The sequence below is a fragment of the Nerophis ophidion genome, linkage group LG03, assembly GCF_033978795.1.
Source record: "Nerophis ophidion isolate RoL-2023_Sa linkage group LG03, RoL_Noph_v1.0, whole genome shotgun sequence".
In the NCBI taxonomy this organism is placed as follows: domain Eukaryota; kingdom Metazoa; phylum Chordata; class Actinopteri; order Syngnathiformes; family Syngnathidae; genus Nerophis; species Nerophis ophidion.
The window spans coordinates 85,873,320-85,893,355 of NC_084613.1; the positions used below are offsets into that span (position 1 = coordinate 85,873,320).

A 20,036-nucleotide genomic window follows, 5' to 3' on the forward strand; every position below is an offset into this window, starting at 1 on the left:
TGTAACAAGGTTTTCCAAAAAATAAATCAGATCAAGATATGGGAAAAAAATACCAACATGGCACTGCCATATTTATTATTGAAGTCACAAAGTGCGTTATTTTTTTTAACATGCCTCAAAACAGCAGCTTGGAATTTGGGACATGCTCTCCCTAAGAGAGCATGAGGAGGTTGAGGTGGGCGGGGTGGTAGGGGGTAACGACGGGTGTAGTGTGGTGCATATTTGTAACAGTGTTAAAGTTGTTTATACGGCCACCCTCAGTGTGACCTGTATGGCTGTTGACCAAGTATGCCTTGCATTCACTTGTGTTTGTGAGAAGCCGTAGTTAACATGTGACTGGGCCAATGTGAAATTGTTTGTGGTCCCCTTTAATGAAATATTGCATCCATCCATCCATATTGTTGTGCGGTATTTTGAGACTTAATTCAAAACAACAATGATTGTTTAAAAAAAAAGGATCCGACGAAATGTGATAAGTCATATAGTTATTATATGACTTATGACCGACTACAGGTTTAATATTTTTTGGGCAATGAGTTAAAAAAAAAAAAAAACTGCTTACATGGCAGTTTTGTATTATTAGTGTCATAATTGCACACTTTTCTCGTTATAGTTTATCTACTTGCTCTTTTATTCAGTTTTTTGTAATAGTATCAAAAAACTGCGGGATGGTAGGCATTTTCTGCTGATGGAAGAGCACAACGAGGACTAGGGATGGAGCGATCTGAAAACGTTATAACACGGTTATTGTGGTCAAAATAATCACGGTTTGAGATGTCTGATAATGGCTTTTTTACCGATATCCTATATTCCAATATTAACCAACTCTTAATTACCGATACCGATATATACATTCGTGAAATTAACACATTATTATGCCTAATTTTGTTGTGATACCCCCGCTGGATGCATTAAACAATGTAACAAGGTTTTCCAAAAATAAATCAACTCAAGATATGGAAAAAAAATACCAACATGGCACTGCCATATTTATTATTGAAATCAAAAAGTGCATTATTTTTTTTAACATGCCTCAAAACAGCAGCTTGGAATTTGGGACATGCTTTCCCTAAGAGAGCATGAGGAGGTTGAGGTGGGCGGGGTGGTAGGGGGTAACGACGGGTGTAGTGTGGTGCATATTTGTAACAGTGTTAAAGTTGTTTATACGGCCACCCTCAGTGTGACCTGTATGGCTGTTGACCAAGTATGCCTTGCATTCACTTGTGTTTGTGAGAAGCCGTAGATAACATGTGACTGGGCCAATGTGAAATTGTTTGTGGTCCCCTTTAATGAATATTGCATCCATCCATCCATATTGTTGTGCGGTATTTTGAGATTTAATTCAAAACAACAATGATTTTTAACAATGATTGTTTAAAAAAAAAAAGGATCCGACGAAAAGTCTTAGGGATCCGAAAGGTCCCGACTCATAAATGTGATAAGTCATATAGTAATTATATGACTTATGGCCGACTACAGGTTTAATATTTTTTGGGCAATGACAGTTAAAAAAAAAAGTTTTGTATTATTAGTGTCATAATTGCACACTTTTCTCGTTATAGTTCACATACTTTCTCTTTTATTCAGTTTTTTTGTAATAGCATCAAAAATCTTAATACGACCCCTTTAACATTCACCAACTTTGGGTGAAGCCCTAAGGGTTACAATATACATCGTATTGGTTTTAGAAATTAAACATATCAATACGGCCTCCGCCTGCGTTTATTTTTCAGTGTGCGGCCATAAGTAGACCAAGTCTGGATACCCGTGATCTGGCACATGTACATAAAGTAAGGACAAGGAATCCTGCACCGACCTCCACCTGAACTCGGATGGTGTGCAGCCCGGTGAGGTAGCGCGATGGTTGCCATGGCAGCACGTAGAGGGGGCCTCCAGCAGGCTGTCCTGTCCTTAAAGGCTCGTCGTCCACGCTAACCTGCACCGACAAGATGGGCGCCTCTGAGAACGCCAAAATCCTGTCAACGCATAAAAAGACATCAGATGTTGCCTATGAATTACAATAACTATATACAACAATTCATACAGAAGTTGGACCTCAGTGGTTTTTATTGTACCTCGGCATATTCCAAACTTTGACAGATTCATTATTAATTAAAGCTGCAAGCAGCGTTGGTCGGGTCCGCTCAAGCCCTGGTCTAAGTCAGACCAACATAGAAGTTTTTATTTTATGTCTCTACGACATTTCTAACAGAAGTTACATGCAGTTTTGTCTGGGTTTTTTGCTAGGGGGCGCTAGAGCGCAATTTTGATTTTTAGGGTTTGGTTTTTTATTAGATGGTAATTTTCGCCAGTCCTGATGTGTGTGTAAAATTTGGTGAGTTTTAAAGCATGGTAAGGGGGTCAAATTACAGATCGGCGTTTCTGGATGTTGTTGATACATGGCTTTCGCTTTGCATAGTAAATAAATAAATGATAAATGGGCTGTACTTGTATAGCGCTTTTCTACCTTCAAGGTACTCAAAGCGCTTTGACACTACTTCCACATTTACCCATTCACACACACATTCACACATTGATGGACGGAGCTGCTATGCAAAGCGCCAACCAGTACCCATGAGGAGCAAGCGTGAAGTGTCTTGCTCAGGACACAACGGACGTGACGAGGTTGGTACTAGGTGGGAATTGAACCGGGAACGCTCGGGTTGCGCACAGCCACTCTCCCACTGCGCCACGCCGTCCCTAAGTAGAGCTTTAACTTTCACTTTGAAGCATTTTAAGGGGGTCAAATCACAGCTCAAAGAGGCAAAAATGAAATTTTTTAGGAAACTTTGCGCAGGGGTTCTTTGAAGGCGCGTAAAATCAAAACCGGAGCAGTAATCAAAACGTTGTTGGATAGTTTTAATCAAAAGGGTTCAATCCCTCTCCTGTGCGAGTTTGAAGCCGAAACGACAAACGCACTCGGAGGAGTTTACGTTTGAAAAATGTGACAGGTTTTTACAAAGATTTTATTTTGAAGGGGTAATTTTTAACTTCCTGTTGATTTTTGCCGAAGGAGGTCAATCATCTAAATGTAGGTCTAAGTGAGACCTACATAGAAGTTTTTCTTTCATGTCTTTCCGGCATTCCCACCGGAAGTTACAAGCAGTTTTGTCTTGTGTTTTCTTCCTCGAAGCAGTTTTTGCTGTGTTTTGATCAAAAATTGCGCAAGAGCGCAATTTTGAGTTTTTTTTTTTTTTTTTTTTTTTTTTTCATTAGATCGCAATTTCTGCCAGTCCTGATGTGTGTGCCAAGTTTGGTGAGTTTTGAAGCATTTTAAGGGGGTCAAAATTTCAGCTCAAAGAGGCAAAAATTGAATTTTTTGCGAAAATTTTGTTTTGAAGGGTTTTTTTTTCCAACTTCCTGTTGATTTTTGCCCTAGAAGATAGAATAATGAAATGTAGGTCTAAGTTAGACCTACGTGACAGTTTTTGTTTCATGTCTGTACAACATTCCTAACGGAAGTTACAAGCAGTCTGTTTTTCTTTCCTTCCTAGGGGGCGCTAGCGCGCAATTTTGATTTTTATGGTTTGGCTGCCTAATAAGTTGGGAAGGCATGCCAGACCGATGTGTGTGTCAAATTTGGTGAGTTTTGAAGCATGTTAAGGGGGTCAAATTACAGCGCATAGGTGCGGAATAATAATAAAACGCACCAGTTTCAATAGGGTCCTTGGCCCATGGCAAAGGACTCCACGCAGACCCTAATTAGATAGATATCAGACATTTGCTTTGTTCCCTATAACACCAAGCTAAGATGTTTGTTCAGATACAGTTGTGCTCATAAGTTTACATACCCTGGGAGAATTTATAATTTCTAGGCCATTCTGAATGATAACACAAAAAACGTTCTTCCACTCATGCTTAATGGTTGTGTGAAGCTATTTATTGGCAAACAACTGTGTTTACTCTTTTTAAATCGAAATGACAAAAGAAAGTACCCAAATGACCCTCATCAAAAGTTTACATAGCCCAATGACTTTGACCTGATAACATGCACAGCACAGAGACAAGCCTCAAAACTTCTGGAACAAAGTCATTTGGAGTGATGAGACCAAAACTGAACTTTTTGGCCACTCGACCATGCAGCCCATTTTTCTTCAAGTGCCTTTTAGCCAAATGACCCTCATCAAAAGTTTACATAGCCCAATGACTCTGACCTGATAACATGCACAAAAGTTGACACAAACAGGTTTGAATGGCTAATCAAGGTTCCAATCCTCACCTGTGACCTGTTTGTTTGTAATTAATGTGTGTGTATAAAAGGTCAGTGACTTTCTGGGCTTCTGACAGACCATTGCATCTTTCGTCCAGTGCTGCACAGATGTTTCTGGATTCTGAGTCATAGGGAAGGCAAAATAATTGTCAAAGTATCTGCGAGAAAAGGTGTTTGAACTGCATGAATCAGGAAAGGGGTATAAAAAGATACCCAAGGAATTGAAAATGCCAATCAGCAGTGTTCAAACGCTGATTAAGAAGTAGAAAATGAGGGATTCAGGTAGACCAGCAAAGATTTCAGTCACAACTGCCAGGAAAATTGTGAGAGATGCAAAGAAAATTTGTGGTGTGACTGTTTCAAGATGCACGATAAGGAAGGATTTGAAGAAAAATGGGCTGCAGGGTCGAGTCGCCAGAAGAAAGCCATTTCTGCTCGAATGTCACAAAGTATCCCGCTTACATTACGCCACACAGCACAGAGACAAGCCTCAAATCTTCTGGAACAAAGTCATTTGGAGTGATGAGACCAAAATTTCACTTTTTGGCCACTCAACCATGCAGCCCATTTTTCTTCAAGTTCCTTTTAGCCAAATGACCCTCATCAAAAGTTTACATAGCCCAATGACTCTGACCTGATAACATGCACAAAAGTTGACACAAACAGGTTTGAATGGCTAATCAAGGTTCCAATCCTCACCTGTGACCTGTTTCTTTGTAATTAATGTGCGTGTATAAAAGGTCAGTGACTTTCTGGGCTTCTGACAGACCATTGCATCTTTCGTCCAGTGCTGCACAGATGTTTCCGGATTCTGAGTCATGGGGAAGGCAAAATAATTGTCAAAGGATCTGCGAGAAAAGGTATTTGAACTGCATGAATCAGGAAAGGGGTATAAAAAGATACCCAAGGAATTGAGAATGCCAATCAGCAGTGTTCAAACGCTGATTAAGAAGTAGAAAATGAGGGATTCAGGTAGACCAGCAAAGATTTCAGTCACAACTGCCAGGAAAATTGTGCGAGATGCAAAGAAAAAGCCACAAATAACTTCAGCTGAAATACAGGACTCTCTGAAAAATTGTGGTGTGGCTGTTTCAAGATGCACAATAAGGAAGGATTTGAAGAAAAATGGGCTGCAGGGTCGAGTCGCCAGAAGAAAGCCATTTCTGCTCGAATGTCACAAAGTATCCCGCTTACATTACGCCACACAGCACAGAGACAAGCCTCAAAACTTCTGGAACAAAGTCATTTGGAGTGATGAGACCAAAACTTAACTTTTTGGCCACTCGACCATGCAGCCCATTTTTCTTCAAGTGCCTTTTAGCCAAATGACCCTCATCAAAAGTTTACATAGCCCAATGACTCTGACCTGATAACATGCACAAAAGTTGCCACTAACAGGTTTGAATGGCTGATCAAGGTTCCAATCCTCACCTGTGACCTGTTTGTTTGTAATTAATGTGTGTGTATAAAAGGTCAGTGACTTTCTGGGCTTCTGACAGACCATTGCATCTTTCGTCCAGTGCTGCACGGATGTTTCCGGATTCTGAGTCATGGGGAAGGCAAAAGAATTGTCAAAGGATCTGCAAGAAAAGGTGTTTGAACTGCATGAATCAGGAAAGGGGTGTAAAAAGATACCCAAGGAATTGAGAATGCCAATCAGCAGTGTTCAAACGCTGATTAACAAGTAGAAAATGAGGGATTCAGGTAGACCAGCAAAGATTCCAGTCACAACTGCCAGGATAATTGTGCGAGATGCAAAGAAATATCCACAAATAACTTCAGCTGAAATACAGGACTCTCTGAAAAATTGTGGTGTGGCTGTTTCAAGATGCACAATAAGGAAGGATTTGAAGAAAAATGGGCTGCAGGGTCGAGTCGCCAGAAGAAAGCCATTTCTGCTCGAATGTCGCAAAGTATCCCGCTTACATTACGCCACACAGCACAGAGACAAGCCTCAAAACTTCTGGAACAAAGTCATTTGGAGTGATGAGACCAAAACTGAACTTTTTGGCCACTCGACCATGCAGCCCATTTTTCTTCAAGTGCCTTTTAGCCAAATGACCCTCATCAAAAGTTTACATAGCCCAATGACTCTGACCTGATAACATGCACAAAAGTTGCCACTAATAGGTTTGAATGGCTAATCAAGGTTCCAATCCTCATCTGTGACCTGTTTGTTTGTAATTAATGTGTGTGTATAAAAGGTCAGTGACTTTCTGGGCTTCTGACAGACCATTGCATCTTTCGTCCAGTGCTGCACAGATGTTTCTGGATTCTGAGTCATGGGGAAGGCAAAAGAATTGTCAAAGGATCTGCGAGAAAAGGTGTTTGAACTGCATGAATCAGGAAAGGGGTATAAAAAGATACCCAAGGAATTGAAAATGCCAATCAGCAGTGTTCAAACGCTGATTAAGAAGTAGAAAATGAGGGATTCAGGTAGACCAGCAAAGATTTCAGTCACAACTGCCAGGATAATTGTGCGAGATGCAAAGAAAAATCCACAAATAACTTCAGCTGAAATGCAGGACTCTCTGAAAAATTGTGGCGTGGCTGTTTCAAGATGCACAATAAGGAAGGATTTGAAGAAAAATGGGCTGCAGGGTCGAGTCGCCAGAAGAAAGCCATTTCTGCTCGAAAGTCACAAAGTATCCCGCTTACATTACGCCACACAGTACAGAGACAAGCCTCAAAACTTCTGGAACAAAGTCATTTGGAGTGATGAGACCAAAATTTCACTTTTTGGCCACTCGACCATGCAGCCCATTTTTCTTCAAGTGCCTTTTAGTGGTAGTAATACTAGCAGTGGATGGAAAAAGTCAACAGGTTAAACCCACATTTTATGTACAAAAGTAAGCATTGATTGATTGATTGATTGAAACCTTTATTAGTAGATTGCACAGTACAGTACATATTACGTACAATCGACCACTAAATGCTAACACTCAAATAAGTTTTTCAACTTGTTTAAGTCGGGGTCCACATTAATCAATTCATAGTAAATGAGCACGCGTTTTATTTTTATATCTCACTCTAACCCAGCGCTTCTCAATTATTTTCTGTTACGACCCCTTAGTTATTAATAACACTAGCAAACTACAAAAACAGTTAGTGTTATTACTACAAAAACAGAGGCAAACAAAAGGTGTGCACAATGGCGGAGAACAAACTTGACTAATGAAAACAAAAGACTCGCACAAAGGCAGAACTATGGACAAAAAACAAAAGACACGAACTGTGGCATTAACAAACAAAACTTACGTGGCATGATAAGAAGTAAAACTATGGATCGGCATGAGTGACAGAGGTAGCATGGCATGAAGTGAGTAGAGGTAGCATGGCATGACGTGGGTAAAGGTAAAGTCGCCAGGCTGACTACCTGGTAACTACAGGTTTAAATAATGCTGTGGTGATTAGTGGCAGGTGTGCGAGTGCAAAACGTGAGACAGGTGCGTGACATAAGGACAGGTAAAAACTAGGGATGCACCGAAATGAAAATTTGTGGCCGAAGCCAAATAAAATTTAAACGCTTGGCCATAGGCCGAATACCAAATAATGAATGCAGTTTTTCACAATTTTTTTATATTGCATAAATAGCCTAGAATAAATATTTAGACATGTTTTTCAAATAAAGTAATTTTCTATCGAATATTGACATTTTTTAATATTCCAGGACCCTTTCCTTTTCAAAAAAAGCACAAAGTTTTTCATTTATATTAGGCCTTCAAACAAAACATGCATTCCAAAAAAAAAAAAATAAAGTGCATTAAAGTGGATAAACCCACAACAAGGAGTGGGACATAGAAGAAAAAGAAAAGAGACGGCAGATCAACTGGTCTAAAAAGGGCGTCTATTTAAAGGCTAGAGTATACAAATGAGTTTTAAGGTGAGACTTAAATGCTTCTACTGAGGTAGCATCTCGAACTGTTACCGGGAGGGCATTCCAGAGTACTGGAGCCCGAAATGAAAAAGCTCTACAGCCCGCAGATATCGGCTGGGGACATCTCTGCGCTGCTGATCAGCCTCCGCTTGGGATGGTTTCCTGCTGGCTCCGCTGTGAACGGGACTCTCGCTGCTGTGTTGGATCCGCTTTGGACTGGACTCTCGCAAGTGGGTTGGATCCATTGTGGATTGATCTTTCACAGTATCATGTTCTCATATGTTCTCATAGTCATCAGTATCATCAGTATCACAGTATCATGTTCTCATAGTCATCATTGTCACCGACGTCCCACTGGGTGTGAGTTTTCCTTGCCCGAGGATGTCGTAGTTGTTTGTGCGGCCCTTTGAGACACTAGTGATTTAGGGCTATATAAGTAAACATTGATTGATTGATTGATTGATTGTCCTTTTGGCAAAAGTCTGCTTAGCCACAGTAGATATGCTAATAATGTAAACAGAAGGCTCAAGTAAATCTCAATAAGTGTGTGCTTGTAACCTCATACACTTATACAGGTAGCCTACACAACAGGCTAATAATGTAAACAGAGGCCCCACTAAATCTCAATAAGTGTGTGCATGTAACCTCATACACTTATACAGGTACACAACATATCCCAACGTCACCGCGTCACGTTGGTTGATTGCGTCGCCGCGTCCAAAAATTGCGTCACACGCCACTATTCGGCCTTGTTTTTAACTCATTCCACCGAAGGCCGAATGTGGCTTTTTTTTGCCATATTCGGCCGAATATATTCGGTTACCGATTAATCGGTGCATCCCTAGTACAAACTAATGGGTAGTCATGGAAACAAAACAAACAAGGAAGTGCAAAAACAGGAACTGAGTGTCCAAAAAACAAACAGCACAAAGCCAAACAAAAAGATGATCAACAGACATGACATTTTACATGAAAGCCAATGATACTTTTTTTTATTTTTTTTTATTTCCATCCATCCATTTTCTACCGCTTATTCCCTTTTGATCAACAGACATGACATTTTACATGAAAGCCAATGATACTTTTTTTATTATTTTTTTATTTCCATCCATCCATTTTCTACCGCTTATTCCCTTTCGGGGTCGCGGGGGGCGCTGGCGCCTATCTCAGCTACAATTGGGCGGAAGGCGGGGTACACCCTGGACAAGTTGCCACCTCATTGCAGGGCCAACACAGATAGACAGACAACATTCACACTCACATTCACACACTAGGGCCAATTTAGTGTTGCCAATCAACCTATCCCCAGGTGCATGTCTTTGGAGGTGGGAGGGGCCTATCCCCAGGTGCATGTCTTTGGAGGTGGGAGGGGCCTATCCCCAGGTGCATGTCTTTGGAGGTGGGAGGAAGCCGGAGTACCCGGAGGGAACCCACGCATTCACGGGGAGAACATGCAAACTCCACACAGAAAGATCCCGAGCCCGGGATTGAACTCAGGACTACTCAGGACCTTCGTATTGTGAGGCACAGGCACTAACCCCTGTGCCGCCGTGCTGCCCGAACCAGCACATATATATCCATCCATCAATTTTCTACCGCTTATTCCCTTCGGGGTCGCGGTGGGCGCTGGTGCCTATCTCAGCTACAATCGGGCGGAAGGCGGGTTACACCCTGGACAAGTCGCCACCTCATCACAAGGCCAACACAGATAGACTGACAACATTCACACTCACATTCACACACTAGGGACCATTTAGTGTTGCCAATCAACCTATCCCCAGGTGCATGTCTTTGGAAGTGGGAGGGGCCTATCCCCAGGTGCATGTCTTTGGAGGTGGGAGGGGCCTATCCCCAGGTGCATGTCTTTGGAGGTGGGAGGAAGCCGGAGTACCCGGAGGGAACCCACGCATTCACGGGGAGAACATGCAAACTCCACACAGAAAGATCCCGAGCCTGGATTTGAACCCAGGACTGCAGGACCTTCGTATTGTGAGGCAGACGCACTAACCCCTCTGCCACCGTGAAGCCTGATATCAATATCGGATCAGTGTGACCACTAATTCCCATTAAAACGTTGCCATACAAAGTCATACTGGTTGTCACACAAGGACGATATCATGATGTCAAAAATATCACCCACCTGATGTGAGTGGACCTCCGTATGCGGCCCACAGGTTCCAGTCCTGGATGCAAGTACTGCCGGTCCTTGGGGTTAGTGATGAGCACCACAGGCCACTGTTCAAATCTCAGGTCTGAGAAACTCAGCAGGTCGTGGTCAAAAGCCAGGATCCTGTACCTGGTCGGAGACCAAAATACTGTTCAATATATTGAATCGCATTTATTGTCCACAACACGTCTAAGTTGACCAACTCATCGACATACATGGTCGACCGATTTTGTGGACATGGGTGTGAGTTGAAGAGGTCCTTTTTTTTTTTTTATTGAAAATGGTCCGTTTGGTGCAAAGAAGGTTGAGAAGTACAACTATGACAGTTTTAACAGATTCTACAACAGCAATAAACAAAACAGACCTTTTTTTTTTAATAGATTGTTGGCCACCAGTAGAAAGATTTGCGCATGTACGAAAACTTTGTTAAGATTATTACACGATTAAGTCAACAGGGCCATTTGCGGCCAGCAGCTTTTTTTTTTTTTTTTTTAACGGCCCACGGCACATTTTGAAAATACAATTTGAAAAAAAAAAAAAAAAAAACATAAAAAAGTGGAATAAAATAGCAAACAGGTGTAATGTAACAATAAAATGTTGCAATAATGACACTAATAACGCAAAGGCATGCCTGTTTTTTTTTTAGTTTAAAACTGGCATCGTTAAAAAATAATGAATCAAAATCCATACTGGTATGAAATAAAAACAACTTTGTTATGAATTATTGACCGATTGATAATAAATAAATAAATAATAAATGGGTTGTACTTGTATAGCGCTTTTCTACCTTCAAGGTACTCAAAGCGCTTTGACACTACTTCCACATTCACACACACATTCACACACTGATGGAGGGAGCTGCCATGCAAGGCGCTAACCAGCACCCATCAGGAGCAAGGGTGAAGTGTCTTGCTCAGGACACAACGGACGTGACGAAGTTGGTACTAGGTGGGGATTGAACCAGGGACCCTCGGGTTGCGCACGGCCACTCCGCCACGCCGTCCCTATCATTGTATTCTGTTTATATTTACATCTAACACAATTTCCCAACTCATATGGAAACGGGGTTTGTATTTAGAAAAAAATCAGTTCTACTTTTCATTACATCTATTTAAATTATCCATCCATCCATTTTCTACTGCTCTTCCCTTTTGGGATCACGGGGGGTTCTGGAGCCTATACCAGCTTATTCGGGCGGAAGGCGGGGTACAACACCCTGGACAAGTCGCCACCTCATCGCAGTTATTTTTTTTAGACCAGTTGATCTGCCGTTTCTTTTCTTTTTCCTCCTATGTCCCACTCTCCCTTGTGGAGGGGGGTCCGGTCCGATCCGGTGGCCATGTACTGCTCGCCTGTGTATCGGCTGGGGACATCTCTGTGCTGCTGATCCGCCTCCGCTTGGGATGGTTTCCTGCTGGCTCTGCTGTGAACGGGACTCTCGCTGCTGTGTTGGATCTGCTTTGGACTGGACTCTCGCGACTGTGTTGGATCCATTATGGATTGAACTTTCACAGTATCATGTTAGACCCGCTCGACATCCATTGCTTTCCTCCTCTCCAAGGTTTCTCATAGTCATCATTGTCACCGACGTCCCACTGGGTGTGAGTTTTCCTTGCCCTTATGTGGGCCTACCGAGGATGTCGTGGTGGTTTGTGCAGCCCTTTGAGACACTAGTGATTTAGGGCTATATAAGTAAACATTGATTGATTGATATTTAAATTGTATGACTTTTATATCAATTTGGGCTTTTTCTCCCTCTTTGTGTCGTTCAGACTCAGATGGACAAACTGGACACATTCAGAGCGGAGAGTCTAAAAAGCAACCAGTCCGTCTGGTTCGGACACTACACCACGTCCACCATCGTGTCGCCGTCACCGGGCGTGCGGTGTCTTGCTCAGGACACAACGGACGTGACGAGGTTGGTACTAGGTGGGATTTGAACCAGGGACGCTCCGGGTTGCACACGGCCACTCTCCCCACTGCGCCACGCCGTCCCTATTTTGATAGTCGTTTGTATTGACTAATGTCATGTTTTATTTTGGACTGTGTATGTCCAGCTCGCGTGCTATTGTGCGCTCAGCTGTTGCGTAGCTGCTAGCTCCTAGTAGCCTACAGCCTACCATGGTCACCTTTTTCCTCAATGACTTGACTAAAATACAAGAAAAGACCAACATTGTTGTTATTGGAGGAACTGTATTTAACTGGCCCATACAGAGAGAGGCTCCAGCAACCCCCACAACCCCGGAAGGGACAAGCGGTAGGAAATGGATGGATGAATATATTATTTGTTCAAGTAAACACGCTGCAGTAATGCTCGTATCGAAAATGATATCTTGGATTTTAGATCTATTTTTTTTGTTAATTAGGCTGACCATATTGTGAAGTGAAGTGAATTATATTTATATAGCGCTTTTCTCTAGTGACTCAAAGCGCTTTACATACTGAAACCCAATATCTAAGTTACATTTAAAGCAGTGTGGGTGGCACTGGGAGCAGGTGGGTAAAGTGTCTTGCCCAAGGACACAACGGCAGTGACTAGGATGGCGGAAGCGGGAATCGAACCTGCAACCCTCAAGTTGCTGGTACGGCCACTCTACCAACCGAGGTATGTGTGTGTGTGTGTGTGTGTGTGTGTGAACTGTGAAGTGAATTATATTTATATAGCGCTTTTCTCTAGTGACTCAAAGCGCTTTACATAGTGAAACCCAATATCTAAGTTACATTTAAACCAGTGTGGGTGGCACTGGGAGCAGGTGGGTAAAGTGTCTTGCCCAAGGACACAACGGCAGTGACTAGGATGGCGGAAGCGGGAATCGAACCTGCAACCCTCAAGTTGCTGGCACGGCCGCTCTACCAACCGAGCTATACCGCCCCAAAAAGAGGACACATATGCGTGCCAAGGCGGGCAGCACGCCAAGGCCAGGACTAGGTGAACATTTGCTTTATAAATATATTTATTTAAATAAAGCATTTTTTCTCCTCTGTTGAGAGTATACCAAAATAAGTCACACTTATATTATGTAACATTCACAGTTTTAGAAAAAGTACATAGGAAGCAATATTCAAAATAACCTCTTGATTGTTTGATATAATGTAAACATAAATAACACCTCAAGACAGGTTAATTCTATTTTAACAAAAAACAGGTAACAGCCCATTCTTTAAATGTCTCTTCTCAGTCCAGTGGACCATTCTAATGTAAAAAAATATATAAATAATGCCTCAAAACATTTGAAACAAAAACAGTTGTTCTCAGAGAATATACCATTGGTGAAGAGTATTTCACAAATCAGTTAAAACAACAAAAACAGGAGGTAGCATTTCTGAGCCAATTATTTTAGGCTTCTGTAAAAAAAAAAAATAATGCAGAATCAACATTTAAAACAAAAAAAGGACCTTTCCGGGCAAAACTCGAACCAACACTTCCTGTCAACAGCGTCACTTCCCTATCTTACCCAGAAGTCCCGCCCCCCAGCCAAAGCCATTGGCTAACACTCCGTAGCCAGCCGCTACAATATTTTCGGCTAGAATTCACCAACTTGAGTAATATATAAACGGTAACTTAACCCTGGACGTACATTGAAAGTACACGCAACCCTAATTCAAAATGCCGGACAATTAGGGCATTTAAAAAATAAAAAATAAACTCCAATGACTCCAATTACTTCACATCAAACATTACACTTTTAATGGTGAAAATATTGCATATTTCGTGTGTTTGCTATAAAAGTCAAACAAGGTTTTCTCTGACAAAAACTGCATAAAACATAAAAACACCCCAAAAAAACAAAAAGACTTAATCGACGGATAAATCTGGAGTTGATCTAGAGCAGGGGTGTCAAACTCAAACACAGAGTGGGCCAACATCTAAAACTGAACAAAGCCGAGGTTGAACAAATTAACCTTTTAATAGAGACCCAAACAAGTTTTGCATTGAATATTGAACAAGCAAGGCTTATATAACTTTATAGCGACATGTAAAATCAAGTTTCAAATAATAATCGAAAATATCAATGGCATATCAAATAAAATTTAAATAAACATTTAATGCCTCTTTTCTATTTGCCGCCTTCTGAGGAAATATCAAAATAACATTTTTCCACAGGCTAATAATACATTTGAAAATAAAAACAATAATGAATGAATCAAACACTCAAACCTTGAAGTAGGAAGAGAAAGTGCATGAATAAAACGTTAATTATTGCTCAGTTTGCTGCACTGATTTGCTTAAACACTGAATATGGAACAAGCAATGCTTATAGAACTTAATAGTGAAAAATTAACTTTCAAAAAGCAAATGAAAATCATCAGTGGTATACAATTTTCTATTTGCAGCCTTCTAAGGTAAATATCAACATTAACTTTCTCCACAGGCGACAAAAGTCTGGGCTTCCCTGCTTAGGCTGCTGCCCCCGCGACCCGACCTCAGATAAGCGGAAGATGATGGATGGATGGATCCTTCTTTATTGTGCATTTTCATCCGGCACGACTTATGATCCGAAAAATATGGTAAATTATATTTATATAGTGCTTTTCTCTAGTGACTCAGAGCACTTTACATTGTGAACCCCAATATCTAAGTTGCATTTTTAAACCACTGTGGGTGTCTCTGGGAGCAGGTGGGTAAAATGTCTTGCCCAAGGACACAACGGCAGTGACTAAGATGGTAGATGCGGGGATCGAACATGGAACCCTCAATCTACCAACCGAGCTATTCCGGTCGGTAGAGTCCAATTCAAATTCAAACTTTGTGTCAACGGATCGATTTGAAGTTGCTCTACAGATATTTGCTGTTTTGCCGTTTATATGTCTTTGTTCATGTTTAGTTCTGGACTCTGCCGATTCCTTGTGTTTGAGCACTTCCCCGTTTGTTTAGTCACCATGGCAACGTGATGTGCTCCTCCTCACGGGCTCCTGTCACACACCTGTTTTTGATTATTATTTGTGTATTCAAGCCCACCTGATGCCTCAGTTCGTCCTCGGTCGATTGTTTGCTTTTGCAACAAGTCACGTTAAGTATTCTGTTCTACGTCTTTCCACGTGCTAAGTTCCGCCTTAGCTACCGCGTGCGGTCGGCACGTTATGTTTTTGTACTTTTGTCTCCTGCTAAGTTTAGCGTTAGGCACACGCTTTATTTTGTCCTTTTGTATCAGTGTTCTTTTGTTTTATTATATTAAATATCAGTTTCTTACCTGCGCTCCTGCTGACTGGTCGTCGTGCATCCACGAAGTGGCAACTCCGCGCACAGAAAGCGTGACAGTATTCAAGCGTTGAAAGTTAAAAAAATGATATAATAAAATATATTTATGATTTGTTTCCGGTAGGAGGCCACGGGGAAGACCCAGGACACGTTGGGAAGACTATGTCTCCCGGCTGGCCTGGGAACGCCTCAGGATCCCCCGGGAGGAGCTGGAAGAAGTGGCTGGGGAGAAGGAAGTCTGGGCTTCCCTGCTTAGGCTGCTGCCCCCGCGACCCCACCTTGGATAAGCGGAAGAAGATGGATGGACTTGTTTTTCTCAGTTCAATGACCGAGACACTTGAGGGTCCCCGGGACATTTAGCATTCACTAAAATTGAGGTGAGCCCAAAGGGCTACAATATTGTATTGGTTTTGAAAATGAAAATGAAAAATATCAAAATGGCCCCTGGATGCTTTCATTTTCAGTAGAAAAAGTTTGGACACCCCAATGTGAATCATCCATCCATCCATTTTCTACCGCTTATTCCCTTTTGGGGTCGCGGGGGGGCGCTGGCGCCTATCTCAGCTACAATTGGGCGGAAGGCGGGGTACACCCTGGACAAGTCGCCACCTCATCACAGGGCCAACACAGATAGACAAACAACATTCACACTCACATTCACACACTAGGGCCCATTTCAGCCAGTCCGAAATGTTGATAAAATGTTCCACCGATACTTTGCAGTTGTCACCTACTTTATATTGCTCATTACTGCCACTGACAGGACTGCAGCAGAACTGCATGCTATGAATTTTTTTTTTTTTATTTGTGCATATGCATTTGTAATTTGAGACCAATCATGCTAAGCTTACAAAAAACAAAAAGGTACGGCTGTCTTACTTGCGGTTGTCCATCCAGTCTCCGAGCTCCAGCTCCAGGGCGCCGCTGGGATGTCGACTGTGGAGGACGGGCATCAGGCCGCCCAGCGTGTGCAGGTGGCCGCACAAATAGGCGATGGCCGACCTAAACACGCAGGACAGCAATCAGAAAACGGAGAAGTTGGACTTTTTTACGGTTGAAGAGACGCGTCTGCTCGCACCTCATCAGCTCCCGCACGCCCGGTGACGGCGACACGATGGTGGACGTGGTGTAGTGTCCGAACCAGACGGACTGGTTGCTTTTTAGACTCTCCGCTCTGAATGTGTCCAGTTTGTCCATCTGAGTCTGAACGACACAAAGAGGGAGAAAAAGCCCAAAATTGTATAAAAGTCATACAATTTAAATATCAATCAATCAATGTTTACTTATATAGCCCTAAATCACTAGTGTCTCAAAGGGCTGCACAAACCACTACGACATCCTCGGTAGGCCCACATAAGGGCAAGGAAAACTCACACCCAGTGGGACGTCGGTGACAATGATGACTATGAGAACCTTGGAGAGGAGGAAAGCAATGGATGTCGAGCGGGTCTAACATGATATTGTGAAAGTTCGATCCACAATGGATCCAACACAGTCGCGAGAGTCCCGCTCACAGCGGAGCCAGCAGGAAACCATCCCAAGCGGAGGCGGATCAGCAGCGCAGAGATGTCCCCAGCCGATACACAGGCGAGCAGTACATGGCCACCGGATCGGACCGGACCCCCCTCCACAAGGGAGGGTGGGACATAGGAGGAAAAAGAAAAGAAACGGCAGATCAACTGGTCTAAAAAAAATAACTGCGATGAGGTGGCGACTTGTCCAGGGTGTTGTACCCCGCCTTCCGCCCGAATAAGCTGGTATAGGCTCCAGAACCCCCCGTGATCCCAAAAGGGAAGAGCAGTAGAAAATGGATGGATGGATAATTTAAATAGATGTAATGAAAAGTAGAACTGATTTTTTTCTAAATACAAACCCCGTTTCCATATGAGTTGGGAAATTGTGTTAGATGTAAATATAAACAGAATACAATGATTTGCAAATCCTTTTCAAGCCATATTCAGTTGAATATGCTACAAAAACAAGATATTTGATGTTCAAAATCATAAACTTTATTTTTTTGGGGAAAATAATCATTAACTTAGAATTTCATGGCTGTAACATGTGCCAAAGTAGTTGGGAAAGGGCATGTTCACCACTGTGTTACATCGCCTTTTCTTTTAACAACACTCAATAAACGTTTGGGAACTGAGGAAACAAATTGTTGAAGCTTTGAAAGTGGAATTCTTTCCCATTCTTGTTTTATGTAGAGCTTCAGTCGTTCAACAGTCCGGGGTCTCCGCTGTCGTATTTTAGGCTTCATAATGCGCCACACATTTTCCATGGGAGACAGGTCTGGACTGCAGGCGGGCCAGGAAAGTACCTGCATTCTTTTTTTACGAAGCCACGCTGTTGTAACACGTGCTGAATGAGGCTTGGCATTGTCTTGCTGAAATAAGCAGGGGCGTCCATGAAAAAGACGGCGCTTAGATGGCAGCATATGTTGTTCCAAAACCTGTATGTACCTTTCAGCATTAATGGTGCCTTCACAGATGTGTAAGTTACCCATGCATTGGGCACTAAGGCACCCCCATACCATCACAGATGCTGGCTTTTCAACTTTGCGTCGATAACAGTCTGGATGGTTCGCTTCGTCTTTGGTCCGGATGACACAATGTCTAATATTTCCCAAAATAATTTGAAATGTGGACTCGTAAGACCACAGAACACTTTTCCACTTTGCATCAGTCCGTCTTAGATGATCTCGGGCCCAGAGAAGCCGGCGGCGTTTCTGGATGTTGTTGATAAATGGCTTTTGCATTGCATAGTAGAGCTTTAACTTGCACTTACAGATGAAGCGACCAACTGTATTTAGTGAAAGTGTTTTTCTGAAGTGTTCCTGAGCTCATGTGGTGATATCCTTTAGAGATCGATGTCTGTTTTTGATACAGTGCCGTCTGAGGGATGGAAGGTCACGGTCATTCAATGTTGGTTTCCGGCCATGCCGCTTACGTGGAGTGATTTCTCCAGATTCTCTGAACCTTTTGATGATATTATGGAGCGTAGATGTTGAAATCCCTAAATTTCTTGCAATTGCACTTTGAGAAAGGTTGTTCTTAAACTGTTTGACTATTTGCTCACGCAGTTGTGGACAAAGGGGTGTACCTCGCCCCATCCTTTCTTGTGAAAGACTGAGCATTTTTTGGGAAGCTGTTTTTATAGCCAATCATGGCACCCACCTGTTCCCAATAAGTGTTTGATGAGCATTCCTCAACTTTATCAGTATTTATTGCCACCTTTCCCAACTTCTTTGTCACGTGTTGCTGGCATCAAATTCTAAAGTTAATGATTATTTGCAAAAATTAAATGTTTATGAGTTTGAACATCAAATATGTTGTTTTTGTAGCATATTCAACTGAATATGGCTTGAAAAGGATTTGCAAATCATTGTATTCTGTTTATATTTACATCTAACACAATTTCCCAACTCATATGGAAAAGGGCTTTTTGTACAACATAGTTTGTCACTCACCTGATTGAGAATACCGAAGAAGTTGTACGGCCTCTTGGGTCCTGGCATCAGGGTGGCGTCCGCACACACGAAGGAGTAGTTTCCGAAGGGAGTCGTGTGGACGTAATGGAAGGAGCCCACCTTCTGATTGGCCGAGTACTTCCTGAAGGGGACGAGGAAAACAACATTAAAACAGTCAACCTGCCATTAAAAAGCAAAGCCTCCAAAAATGCTGCAATGAAACAACATCAGATGCAGTCTGTGGGCTCACATCAACTCTGCAGTTATTTCGGGCCTCCTGTAAATATCACCACTCGCTTCAGAGGAATGCAAGTCATCTTCCAGAATTAATCTGACATTTATCTAGACGCTCTTTTACGGAGGTTAATTCGCGTCTTCTTTACAAACCCTTTTTTGACACTAAATCTACAGTGGTGGTCAAAAGTGTACATACACCTGTAAAGAAGATCATGTCATGGCTGTCTTGAGTTTCCAATCATTTCTACAACTCTTATTGTTTTGTGACAGAGCAGCGGTTCTATCTGATGTATGATTTTTTTTTTTTCTTATAATGCAAAAAAAAAAAAAGTGAATGCTCTGAATGAGTTGAAATGGTCGGTGTTGGAATTTTTCAAATGGCTCGAGAAATGTTGAAGTAGTAACATTTTTCATTGAGAAATTGTATTATGGAACATAATACCATAATACCATAGTTGGAACACACCCTCCGGTCCCCCTTCTTAAAGGTCGCGGGGGCAACAGCCTAAGCAGGGAAACCCAGACTTCCCTCTCCCCAGCCACTTTGTCAAGCTCTTCCCGGGGGATCCCGAGGGGTTCCCAGGCCAGCCGGAAGACATAGTCTTCCCAACGCGTCCTGGGTCTTCCCCGTGGCCTCCTACCGGCTGGACGTGCCCTAATCACCTCCCTAGGGAGGCGTTCGGGTGGCATCCTGACCAGATGCCTGAACCACTTCATCTGGCTCCTCTCCATGTGGAGGAGCAGCGGCTTTACTTTGAGTTCCTCCCGGATGGCAGAGCTTCTCACCCTATCTCTAAGGCAGAGACCCGCCACCCGGCGGAGGAAACTCATTTGGGCCGCTTGTACCCGTGATCTTATCCTTTCGGTCATGACCCA

General features: G+C 42.5%; 1 protein-coding gene across 1 annotated transcript in view; it reads right to left on the minus strand.

Moving 5' to 3' along the window:
* LOC133550162 (transmembrane protein 62-like) overlaps positions 1–19,224 on the minus strand; it is a 48,298-nt gene extending 29,074 nt beyond the window's left edge. The window contains exons 1-5 of the mRNA XM_061896262.1: positions 18,924–19,224; positions 16,533–16,657; positions 16,334–16,456; positions 10,228–10,383; positions 1,817–1,976 (exon numbers count right to left, since the gene is read on the minus strand). Of these exons, the coding sequence (XP_061752246.1) occupies positions 1,817–1,976; positions 10,228–10,383; positions 16,334–16,456; positions 16,533–16,657; positions 18,924–18,971 (612 nt within the window). The 5' untranslated portion in view covers positions 18,972–19,224. The remainder of the gene's footprint in view (positions 1–1,816; positions 1,977–10,227; positions 10,384–16,333; positions 16,457–16,532; positions 16,658–18,923) is intronic.
* Positions 19,225–20,036: the final 812 nt, after the last annotated feature.